General features: G+C 36.5%; 1 protein-coding gene across 1 annotated transcript in view; it reads right to left on the bottom strand.

The window, feature by feature from the left end:
• DNAH11 (dynein axonemal heavy chain 11) overlaps nt 1-13,401 on the bottom strand; it is a 106,104-nt gene that overhangs the window by 78,158 nt on the left and 14,545 nt on the right. Inside the window, 2 exon segments of the mRNA XM_053970705.1 lie at nt 12,432-12,485; nt 12,488-12,503. Of these exon segments, the coding sequence (XP_053826680.1) occupies nt 12,432-12,485; nt 12,488-12,503 (70 nt within the window).

Here is a 13,401-nt window from a genome sequence, read left to right as displayed (position 1 = left end):
AGCTATAAGAACAGCAAGATTTTCAACCTGTACTAAATTTCAAACACTATATTTTCTCCTATTCCCTTTCATCTGCTACCTATTGTAGTGTAAATAGTAATTATTTCATGTATTAAATACAGGATTGCTATAACAGGACACTTCAAACCCTAGCTGGAGCTTGATAATGAAGCTGCCAGCAGCTGGATTAATAAAGGCAACATACTGAAAATTATGAATTTCTTTAATAGTTAGATTCTGCCTATTGTAACTGAGAAAGAAAATGTAACTTGATTAATATTAGTGACAAAACACTGAAGCACTGTATATTTCCAGACTCAACCTCAGTTGAAGAATCAACAGTTCTGTCCTACAGGAAATCTGGAATACAAATATCCATGGAAGTATCAAATTAGGATTGACATTTTAAAATTAAGAATAATCACACATTTTCTAGCACATAATATTTTGTTCAAAATTTCTGTTGCAATGAAGATACCACATTTTTACAAAGCTTCTGATGATAAAGGGTTTTTTTGTAATGAAACTGGCTCCAAAGACACTTGGAAAGTAAAACATGGTCAAAAGAAGTACAAATCAGTTTCAGAATGCACACAATCATCACTCACCACAGATTAGAGGAAAATCAGCTGATCTCAATAAGAAAAAAAACCAGCAAAGATCAACATGGAGTATGAGGGGGCATGCTCCTCTATTTGCTGTGTTATCCAATACTCTTTCTGGCTCTCCAGATGACACAGCTCCTGATGAATTAAAAGGAGGCCACCTAAAAAGTGGATAAATAAAATTAAAATAAAATAAAATAAAATAAAATAAAATAAAATAAAATAAAATAAAATAAAATAAAATAAAATAAAATAAAATAAAATAAAATAAAATAAAATAAAATAAAATAAAATAAAATTTCTAAAAGGGCTCTGAATTGCTGGAAATTTGTATTCTTTTTGTCCAAATGGGAAGAAAATCTTGTTTCTTTAGATGTTAGTACACACATCAACTAGGACAAGCAGGTCTTTAAAAGAAATACTGTAAAAGGGAAATTCATGAATAATACAGTTATTCCCTGCTCAAATCAACAAATCCTTCCTTCCCAGAACTTCTTAAAATAATGCATTCTCTTTCTTTCCATGTGTTTGCAATGAATTTTACTCCATTTTAGAATTCTTAAGTAGTTATATTAAATTCCTGTATTTCATGGTCAGCATTTTTCCTGATTATCGATATGTTTTGTAGATCTGTTTTAAAAATTTTAAATATTTGGCTAGGTTTTGTTTTAAAAGAATTCAAAACAAAGAAGCAACAACCCTTTTAAGCACTAGGGATTTTGAGATCTTAATGCTGAAATCTTTGTGAAAGAATAAAACGTTTCCTGTCTCAAAAAGAATATAGATTTGGGAAGAAAACAAGAGAGTACTGAGACGTTAGCTTTGCATGTCACCAAGGTAGACCTGACTGATTTCTCCAAGCCAGAGATATTTCAGATTTGACTAGTCACTTCCTTTTTTTTCTCTTTACATCTCGTTCCTTAACAAGAAATTAAGCTGATACTTGGTGTCATTCCTTCATCGGATGTAGTATGACCTAGTGAAAAAAATTATACAATTCATCTGCATTAAAAGATGCAAGAACAGTAAAGATCATTCAAAATGCTTTCTTTGTAAGTCACGTATTTTCTTCATGTCATATAAGATGACATGAAGACATGACATCTGAACAAGAATCTAATACGTATTTATGATAACAGTGGAGTATTTACACAGAATATTGGTCTTCCTGTAACAAATGAACTAAAACACTAATCTGTTGATTTTGGACCTGAAACGTTATATCTACACAGGTTCTGGTGAAGGAATACAATATATTTTAATTGCCAAAAAAAAAAAAAATTGCCATTTGGAAAGTAAGAAGGTTGTCACCTACTCTAGGTGGCACTGCCTTGATGTCTTGGACTAGATGATCTCCAGAGGTCCCTTCCAGCCCCAACAGTTCTAAGATTCTGTGATTCTGTAATTACCTAATTTCCCAAATCAACTGAATTACTTCCAGTAGCCATCTTCTATGTTTTTATTCTCATGGCAGAAAAGACTGTTCATTTGAACCAGTATCATAAAGTTTCTATGGATTTTGTCTGTTGTCTTTACAGGTGAAGAAATTGTTGTCCTTACAGGTGAAGAAAACATAGAGGGTTAGAGGCTAAACACCTGCAATTTAGGGAATCAGTTTCTGTATCTCAGCCATCCCTGCTCTCTGTAGTCAATCAGTGGGGCCAACATCCAGCAGCTCCATCAAAAGCAGCTGAAGGATACTTTCCTTCCAAGACTCCATAGCCCCTTCACTTTCTGCTTCTCTTTTCTAAAACAGTTTATAAACTCCCAGGAACATATGCTTTTCTCTTTAATCAATTAATTTTGAAGCTTTCTGTTTTTTTCTGTGGTTTATGGTTGCCATCATGGACCACAGCACAAAAGTTATACCATAACATTAAGTAAGAAGCAAATGCTCACCAGTGTCCATAATCAATATGCTGTCAAATCATGAGGCTGAACAATTTAATATCTTATCCACTTCAGACATATTCAAATCACTAATAAAATAGAAAAGTTTCTCATTCTTTTACTAGAACATAGGTATAACCATGTTCTTCAGTTTTTTTCCAAACATCCCTGAAATATAAAACAAAGGCATAAAAATTATTACCATATGAAACAAAACTGAAATTAAACAAAATCAAGAATTCAAAATCATGCTGGCTGAAATTTATGGAACATTTCACCATGTACAAGGTTGTTTTTTTTTTTTTTTTTTTAAGTATTGAATTCCTTAGCAATCAGTGAAATTCACCGATAGTCTTTCAGAACATATCACCTTGGGATTCTGAATTCCAGAAAAGTCTTGTTGATTTAGTTGATTGACTACTTCACAGCTTTTGAAAGCTTCACAGCATATCCATTTGCATCCTTTGAAACTGAAATGCTTTGAAAGTGAAATCCCCAGGTATCCTGACACTCAGAAAATTAATCAGTGAGTTGATTATTTTCTCCTTCTCCTGGGAAGGATTAAATAAGATCTTTACCAAAATATGTAAAGTGCAAAAATATGAAGGATAGATATCACTTAATCAGGACATTTAATCAGGAATCTAATTCAATAACATCTCCCAGACAAAGGAATATTAAGGCGATTGTACTAAATTTCAGCCTATTCCCCAAAATGAGGTGCTTACATGATGGTCAATGCAGACCCTCAGGTTACAAATTTACTACAACAGTGAACAAACTACCTCAAAGACCCTTATGTATTCATCAGAACTGCAAAATATTGAGACATAAACTTTGAGTTTGTACAATTTTTATCAAACTGCACTGCTTCCCTTAGATGTGTAAGAGAAAAAATAGCTACAGAAAACTGCTAAGTCATGTTAAAAACACATAAAATAAAACCAGCTTTTATTAAGCATTATTATAATGCTGAACTCTGGTATGATGAGATCCTCAATTTTGCCACTTAGTGAAGTATTCCACAGATAAATATGACAGGATTCATCATCCAGCAGAAGTTTGATTTCTAATTGCACTTTTTCAATTTTTTACATGGAAACAAAAACCTGCAGAAATCACCAGGAATTTATCAAAGCAGGACTGGAAAACTAACAATCTTCCTTCCTAGGTCATATATTTTTGTTGTTCACATTATCACGGAAAGTATTCTGCACAAAATAAACCACAGTAATAGGTGGACTTCAAGGAAAACTTCAGTATTGTCACAGAAACTGAGGCTCTCATCTTCAACAAGCAGCCTAAATTCTCTGTCTCAGAGCTGGGATTTGAACCAAAGCAGGTTATGGAACATTTAGGAAATACAGTGGTTAAAATCCTTACAGCACAGCAGAGCATTTAATGCAAACTCAATACTGTTTGGCAAGAGGAAAAAGATTTCTCAAAAGTTTTGTACATCTAACCCAGATTTTTTTTTTGTCCAGTCAATAATGTAATGAATTCAGGATACACCTGCTATTGATTTTGAGATGATGAAAGCCAGAATTTAATAAGACTTTAATATTTGTCAATAAGAAATGCCTATATGTATTTAAAAAAAAAGAAAAAATAATTATCAGTTCCATGTATAATATGTAGAAGAGGAAAAAGTGTAGACTACAGATTTAATTTTTTTTCTATTGCACAGTGTGCTCAAATACTTTGGGTTGGGCAAAATAAAAGAGTGAAATATAAGTATAAGGTTTTGAACTTGTCTTGCTTATTTAAAAACTGGGCAACATGTTCATGAGAGCTTGTAGGAAATGGAAACTGCACTTGCACAGGACAGCTGAAGGCTGGACATCACAGCACTGCCACAGTCCTGACTGGCAGCAGACTTATTAGTGCCTTGGGCGAAGCAGAATAAGCGAATACGTCACTGCGAGAAGTTTCCAGTAGGACTACGGAAGCATCGTCACGGATTTTTCAGTGAAATGAAACATCTGCAAACCTCAATATTTTTTTTGACTGGTGAACTCAACGAAGGTAACAAATGCATCCAAGGCCATTTCTGTCTAGTCACAGTCAGCTGGAAGGATGATTATCGACTGGAAAAGTAAAACAAAAAGATAGAGTGAAGGTGTGCTGGAAGACAGGACAGAAATGGAGAACGTCAACATATTTGCAACTGGATGATCATAAATCCTGGGGGCAAAAGCTGTGGCGGCACTTACCCTGCTTTCCTACCCTAGAAGGGAAAAAACTTCTTGCAGAAATGATGTGCATATAAAAGGCTTTAAGTCTCTTAATTATATAAAAGACAATTTTGTACTTTTAGCTCAATGTGTACCCATAATTTTAAACCTCAAACTAGGAATCATCCCTCTTGATCTAAATTTTAAATAATGTCCACAGTTATAAACCCTTGCACGTTTTTGTTCTCTGTGGCAGTGTTCCAGACTTAAGTATTATTGAGAACCCCAGAATTAATGTACCAATATTAGTTTGCATCAGAACATGCCTCCATCAAGCAACATTTTCAAATTTTCTGCTGTTCTAGAGGCAGAGCGGGTGAGTCATATGCCTTGGGGAATGCTAAATAAAACCCTACACTACATGCTAATCTCACCCACTCTAGCAGATACCTCAAAAAATGTTATGTGGCTACAGATAAGATGAGAACTGACAGAAAATACTGCAGATTAAAAGTGATATGATCTGTAAGAAAAATCTTTTAACCTCTGAACTATGGAAAGAACATAGCAATGAACAGTAGTGAATCACTGTACTTTAACAAATTCATCTCTTAAGCTCATTTTTATGAACTAAGACCTAGTTTAGATTGCTCATTTGTGCAATTTGCTGTGAACAATTCTTTCCATTATGAAAACAATCCACAATTTGACTGTTCCAAATAATTGCTTGGAGTGATGGCTTAAGACACATGAAGGCACTTAAGTGTATCACGTGAATGCATTTACCAGGAAGAAATATTGGTATACACAAACACAAAAATAATGTAAGAGGCCGTAATTTTGATCTACACATGACAGTACAAAATCATTCCATCACAGCTCACTGAGACGATGCTGTAAACGCAATGGAAAGGGAACACAATTCAATTGTTTCTGGATTGTCATGCAGTTCACCTGCTGTGCTTAGTGGAGGGACTTGGCAGAAGAGCATTTAACAAGAGGAACTTGGCTCAAGAGCAGTGGACAGAAGGAAGAGCCACAGACAATGAGATGTCCACTGCTTTGTACATGGCTTAATTTTTCTTAGAAGAAGCAGTAGATGGTTTAGAACACGGACTTAAAATGTGAAGGAATACTATTAAAATTTCACAGCAAATCCTTAAAGGTTCATAAACTCTTAAATTTTATGCCACAAGACTGTTGGTGGGTGTAACACACTTGGAAAACAAGCCCCTGTGATGCTGACTTCACATCTTTGGTTTATTTAAGAAGTTTCCTGCAAGAAGAATACACAGCCTTTGCTGCCCAGGAGCTCCTTTCATCAGCTTCTCTTTGCAATGGAAAGCGTTATGCTTTTGTACTCTAGAGCCATGGCCATGGTTGCTACTGGAATGGCAGTCATTAGCTGAAAAATCCCTCCCTGATCAGAGCAATTTCTGAAAGCCTTTTAAGGCTGATTCCCCTTTATAGGAACTATGACAGTTTACAACAGCTCATGATCTCACTCTGATGCACAGCAAATTTCTTTTCTCCTAATATTTCCATTCATTTTGATGGGCAAAAAGGTGATTAAGTTCTATTAATGCAGGATTCTATGTTAACATGAATTTGGAAACACTTCAAAGAATGAACTAAGGTATAAAGAAGACAAAATGGTCTTTGCTTATCTGATGTGAATATAGAAGAAATTAACACAAGACATGAAAGAGAAAACAGGGTAAAAGCTTATTCAATTAAGATTTGTGGATTTATACCTACTTTTTTAAACCTGGTGAAAATGTAATCCATTAGCAGCAATGCAGATTGGCTGGAAAATTACACAACTGATTGCAAAAGCAGTTAAATTACACACCAAACACACTCAAATGTTTCTAAAGATTTTATCTGAAGCCTTCTAAAATCATAGAAAGTTTTTAAAATAGAAAAATCTTTTTTGGTATCTTCTCCCAGACATTTAAAAGGACAAGCCAGTGTATTAATTTACTTTGCTAGTGCTTTTCATGGCATGAAAAGTTGCACAGCAAAGAGGGCACATAGTTTTTTCTGTATAGCTGTTTCCTGTTCAAGTTACAGGAAGCATAAAAAAAAGGGATGGCAAAGAGGGCATATCCACTGACAGCTGGGCTCTCCCTTGATCGTGTTCTTCACAAACACCAAAAGAGACAGCTTTTATGAGCCTATTTTGCTTTGACTGCCTGACTCTTCTTGTTCCAAAATCTACCACCATATAGCAGTTTTGGCCAACATACAGCCCTCTCATTTGTGTGGTATATTAACATTTCCTTTGATCTGCATCCATCTCATCTACAGACTCCAAACTCCATCAGACAGGGATTGACCCTCCTTGGATTTTTTATAGTGCCTGACACAACTTTCAGAGTTTTCCAGTTTGCAAAGCAATGAACTTTGTCAAGGCCCTGACAAGAGCAGTAGCCAGTGGTTGTGGTAACACTGTAATAACTGTGGAATATATTTTATCACTGCTGCCGAGAGAAGATAAGTTTATCACATCTGTATGGAACTTACTCTGGAGCATTGCTGATGTTGCATGGTATTTGAATGAATTGTTGGTCTGGAGGTTGTCTTCAGAGACAGCACCAAGCCTATTACCTATAAACACTGTTTTTCCTACTCCAGCATTTCCAACAAGCAGGACTGCTTTGCCTTTTATTACAAGTAAATCAATGAAGTACTGGAGATATACAGTGTAAAATGTGTGAACAAAGATTTACTAAAATTGAAAAGGAAAAAACTCATCAAACACTTGCACATCACAGTTTACTTTTAAAAGCAAACTATAATTTCTGTCTCTCTCTCTCTGCTTAGGACTAAATTCTAAAAAGTGATGAAGCAGGATACATCATTTTATTTTGCTTTTTACACAGTATTTCTACTTGAAAAATTTTATTCAACTACTTCTAATAGGAAGCTTTTGAAATCTGGTTGTAGCTGAAGTGCATTTGTTCCACCTCAGGCTTTACAGAACACCAGTCTCCCTATAACCGTTAGAGAAACAAAGACTGGTGAAAGATCTAGGTGGATTAATTTCTCAATTATTTCAAATTAATTTTTGGCCTGGCTTTCAACTTACCTAAAACTATTTGGACAAAAAGTTGTCAATAAACAGCTTTACTTACTGTGAGCACCTAAAAGCTTGCTTGTCTGATAAATCTTTCTTTTTCAAGCTCTGTATTTTCCTATCAAATATTAACCCTCAAAGACAACAGCAGAGTTGATAATGGATTATATCTTTTGTTCATCAGATCCATGTTTCTACATCCACAGGCTTCCAATCTCCCCAGGAAAATGCCTACTCACCTAAGCATTAAAAAGTTGTACAATACAAGATAATGCAATCAAAACACCATTAATCACTTGAGAATATCCTATGCAGAATATACTGAAAAAAAGTGCAAAAATAACCATACCTTCAAACTGAGCTGATTACAACTAACAGCTCACGCTGTCTATCCTTCACTGACAAGTATATATCATACTATCACACCTTCTACAATTTGTCTTCCACAAATACAACTCTAACTTTATAAATTGTTCAAAAGCCTAGTAGAAGGGTGATGAAGTGATTTGCTTCCTGTAGATCTCATACACTTTGTTTGTGTGAAGTTAATTTAGCTGGCAAAAAAGTTATCTGTGCATAAATGTGGCCATAGGAAAATATTAAGGCTTCAATTTATGGTGCACAGTTGCTGTGAGCATTACTTTCAAAGACTTAAATGAACTTGGAGCCTGAATTTCTCTTACTATGGATAAAAGGTACCCCACACAGAAGTTGGTAGATGCCCCAAAAAGTCTGGAAACCTATGCTGGAAGCCTGTGCTACGGCAGGTTTCTGCGAGGGCCTGTGAACCTGAATAGAGAGGAGCCCACGCTGGAGCAGTTTATGAAGAACTGCAGCCCGAGGGAAGGACTCAAGCTGGAGAAGTTCATGGAGGCCTGTCTGCCATGGGAGGGACCCTGTGATGGAGCAGGGGAGGAGCGTGAGGAGTACTTTCCCTGAGAGGGAAGGAGGAGCAGAGAAAACGATGAGATGACTGCAACCCCATTTCCCATCCCCCTGTGCTAATGAGGTGAAGAGGGAAAGAAAATTGGGAGTGAAGTTGAATTGGGAAGAAGGGAGGAGTGGAAGGAAGGTATTTTTAAGATTTCTGGGGGCTTTTTTGACACTACCCTACTCTGATTTGATTGGTAATAAATAAAACTAATTTTCCCAAGTTGAATCTGTTTTGCCTATGACAGTGTGCTGAGGATTTGATTCCCTTGTCTTTATCTTGACCCAAGAGTCTTTTCATCATATTTTTCTCTCCACTGTCCAGCTGATGAGGGGGAGTAATAGTGACTTGGTGGGCACCTGACATTCAGCCAGGGTCAGCCCTCCACACTACTGCTCTGATTAAGCAATACACGTAAGAGAAGAAAAAACGCAACTGATGACAAAATTCTCTGAAATGCCTATTTGAGGATATATGTGGCCACCAAATAAATAATAAATTAACAGAATAAAAATTAGAAGGACGAGTTAGTATAAATAATGGAGTTTGTTCCAATTAATCTTCAAACTGGATGTTAAAAATACCAACTAATATCATCAGATACTTACAGGTTCTACTCCAGGTCCTGGGGTTTTGGGTGATGAATACTAGCTCAGGATATTGTAGCTGGAGCAACAGCTCTTAAAGGTGTACCTCAAACAGCAGCCACATTTACAAGCAGTGAATATGTGCCTATGACTCTGTCAGGGTCACAACCTAGAAATCATCAGTAAACTTTTCAGCAAAAGAAAGTTAAGATATGCTGTTTAACAGGAACGTGATCAAGGCAATCATGTTTATTACAGCCCCACAGAGGATTATCTGCAACACAATGCATACACTATTCCTTAAACAAGCCAAACAAACTGTGTTTGAACATGTCTTAGAGGTTTTTTACCAGAATCACAGAGGGTGACAAATTCAAAAGGTTTTACTTGATCTAGTATGAGTTTGTTAGAGTTTAACTAAATTAAAAGGTGACTAGCCTGCTTTGCCGATGTGAGTTCTCCTGAAAGCAGACAAAAGCAGATGAGGAGAAAATCTCTCTCAAGGTCAATGGAAATAATCAGAAGATGATTCAGAGCAGGAGTCTAAATTTAGGTGCTCCAAAATGATTCTTGAAAAAGCCACTTCCTGTTTCTCAGATGAAGTTAGATTATATGGCTCACCCCACCAGGCACCTTGCTGAGTAACCAGAGGATTACTACGGTTGAAGTTTGTAAGACAGGAAAGCATAAAACTCCAATCACTTTCCAATGATTACATTCGGATCTTAGATTTGGATTTCATTACATTACAGCATTTCAGAGAGCCCACAAAATTGGTTTAGCTGTATAATTAATAAGAAGGAAAGAAGTCTGTATCCTACTGTGCTTAGACTGACTGATTTAGATTTCCTACACTAACCTTCCATCGATGTCTTGTGAAGGCTGACCTAGAACAGAGGCTAGACAGAATTAAAGAATAAAGTAGATATTTATTAAAAGGCCTCAATGGACACACCTTGGGCAGTACAAGAGCCTGGCCAGGGCTACACCCAAGATTGACCCAAAATGGTCACAAAATTGATGACTAGTCACACAATGTCATGCTTGTATAAGTTCTGGTCCATTAGCATATTGGAGTTAATTGTCCAATTATAACTTTAGGTTATGAAGTCCCATCCTTCTTGCCTTTCTCTCTTCATTCCACTGTTGTTTATGCTCTTGGGCCTGAAATTTATATTGATTGTCCTTGGTCCCAAGCTAGGAAAGGAATTGTTTTGTCTGGCTACTCTGTGAAGAGAGTTTACCACCCCCTTAATATGAAGCTCAGAACCACACACTAAAGCAGCACAGAATCTGAAAAATATAAAAGCTAAAACTTAAGGCATCACCATAGTACAGTGATGCAAGGACTTCAATAATGGAATCTTAAGTTTATTTTACAGAGAGCCTTTCCAAATATCACTTTCAATAATCTCATCATCGATACCTCGAGTTACATCAGCTTACATCTAGGAGGCACAATCAGCATTACAGTATTCATAGGCTAATTTAAGGCTCTTTTCTGTGCCAAATAGGCAAGACAAACTGTTAATTAGGTTTTAAATATTACTTAGCAATAGTTAAAACTAAAGGAATTATAAGAATAAAAGAAAAAGGAATGCACACTGCAAAATTGTCTCCAGAAAAAGAGAGGAAGAAGAAAATGGGAAAACAGGTAAAGGGAAAACCACTGTAATTGTGTCTCAATGGCACACCTTGTTAGCATCCATAAGTGTTAGGGACTCAGTCTACATAGGATCTATATCCCTATTTAAAACAAACCTTTTTGGCCCCTCATGGGTAACACTGGCTTGTCTTCTCAGAGAAGATGACAGGAGAACTGCAAATTATATTTCAATATAATCTTATCACTTAAGTGCTTAAACAACAACATTGTACTGCAATTAAAACTTCAGAAGATGACACATCACTGAAACAAGAAGCTTTTGTAACATCAAACCCATGTTTTCCTCCTTTGTATGTTTATTAGGTGGATATTTAAAATAACAAAAAATTCAGTGAACACTCAATACAGCAAAATGACTGCATTTTATGTAATAATGACCTATTTCTGTTTTGATTACAGGAGAGCTGGCCATTAGTCTTCATGATATGGGAGATATAAGGGAGGTACTGTGGGTCTGGGAAGAAAATAACAGGCCCTTCAAGACAGCTGGATCAGAATTGTGCAGGCTAATACTTTCTGTCTACTAGCACCCTGCCCTGCCCTCCAGCCTTTCCAGGACCTCCAGTGCTCTGCGCTCATGTCTCGTTGCATCAAAACCTCAGAAAAATGGAAGAATTCTATCTCTTACATGTCCTCTGAATTCTGGTATTGTCTATTTTGGATGGAGAATAACATCCTAGCAAGAACACATGTGTTTCTTGCCATCTTTCCACTCTCAGATTTCCTGGTGTATAAAACCACACAGGTCATTAGCTGTCAGAACTTCTGCATTAAGTTATTTAATGGGCATTTCTTTTGTGTTCACATACAGGTGATGAAGAACTTCTAGAACCTGAAGGGAAGGAGCAGGGTGAATGTTAGTGACACCATGTTCATATAGTAGGAATTTTTGACTTCCTGAACTGGATCTCTAACTGAATCCCTGCACTCAGCCAACAGTTTACATTAATTTACACTTGTCTCTGTGCAAGTTTAGTCCCAAATTTCCATTAAGCCTAAGGATAGGAAAGGAGATTCCCAGTCTGAAATAGCCATATTCTGCACTCAATTCTAATAGAAAGCGTTAAATGGAGAAGAAAATCTATGCAGCTGCCAACATTTAGTAGCATAAATAGGCAAGCATTATGTATTAGAATTATTTGTCTAGTGTTTTGGCAGGAAATTCCATGATGTCTGTCTAGAAGTCTAATTAAAACATCCTGCTTCTCCTTCCAGAACAAAGGATTACTTAGTCTATCTGTCAAATTGAATGTTCATTACTTCATGCCACGATTAACTGTCCTTTGGGACATGGAAAGAACACATAAAATGTAGAATTTGCTTGCAACATTTGAGCTTTCTATTGCTCATCATGTGGCTGACTGAGTGGCCTCAGCAGCGTGTTATTACTCTGCAGCCTCAGGCAAAGGCAACAAGAAGAATTTTCTATGCAAGAGCTGATGCAGTTTCTTTACAAGGTGAGATGGAAAACATGCTGCATTGCAAGGAAAGTAACTTACCCTCTCCATTCCCTGCAATTCCACCAACAAACACAGAGTGACACACTGCCGGTGCTCCTCCAGTTGGACATCCTACCACACAGAAGGGACACACCTCTCCTCTCCTGTTGTAGTTCTTATCACAGAGACACAATTATTTACAAGATTTTTTCCCCCTCCTCATTCTTATTCCTTTTAATAGGAAAAAAATAAGCTTGCAATTTCTTGGCAGATTTGCCTCAGCAAACCTAATGTTGCACCAAGCAACACAGTCTCTCAGAAAATGAAGAGAGTTAGCGCAAAGGAATTAAAGCAGTTACCTCAGCAAGTGAGAACAAATCCTGTTCTGCAAGACAGCCACACAGTCCAGCAGAACTGTGAAAACCCAAGGATACAGAACAGTTATCACAATTTTGCCACTGCTTTAGCAGAGTGGATTCTGCAATCAGTTGTACAGTTGTAATTCAGAAAAATACAGTCAGTCTCCTAAAGTAACACATTGCTTCCAAAGAAATAGTTGTATGAGTCACAGAATAGAAATAGCTTGGTTGCTTGTAGATTTCTGTTTTAGTGAAGAGTATTCACTCTGATTTTCCTAAGCTTAACAGGAAAACGTTCATGATCCTCAGTGCTTGTCTTCTGATTTACCCAGTTAGCAGGAAACAAAATACTTTGTAGAAGGCTGATTGTAAAGTTCATAATACCCTAAGGTATACCTTCTTTCAGGAGAATGAAACAAGAGAGAAGAGCACAAAATCCTTCATAAATCTTGATCAGTCACATGCAACCAGCTTGGTTATTTCAAATATACCCAAATAAAGGTAAGGATGTGCTGCCACATACAGCAGTTGTGGATGTTCCTTGAAGAAAGGTGAGACTAAATGCACTTTTTATTTGGTCTGTGTACTAACCAGTTTTTCCTATATTTCACTTTTTCACTCTGTCTGTAATTCAAATAAATTAGTCCTTAGATTTAGCTTATGGGCAACTA

Source organism: Vidua macroura, chromosome 1 (genome assembly GCF_024509145.1).
Source record: "Vidua macroura isolate BioBank_ID:100142 chromosome 1, ASM2450914v1, whole genome shotgun sequence".
Classification (NCBI taxonomy): domain Eukaryota; kingdom Metazoa; phylum Chordata; class Aves; order Passeriformes; family Viduidae; genus Vidua; species Vidua macroura.
This window is presented reverse-complemented; position numbering and strand designations above follow the sequence as displayed.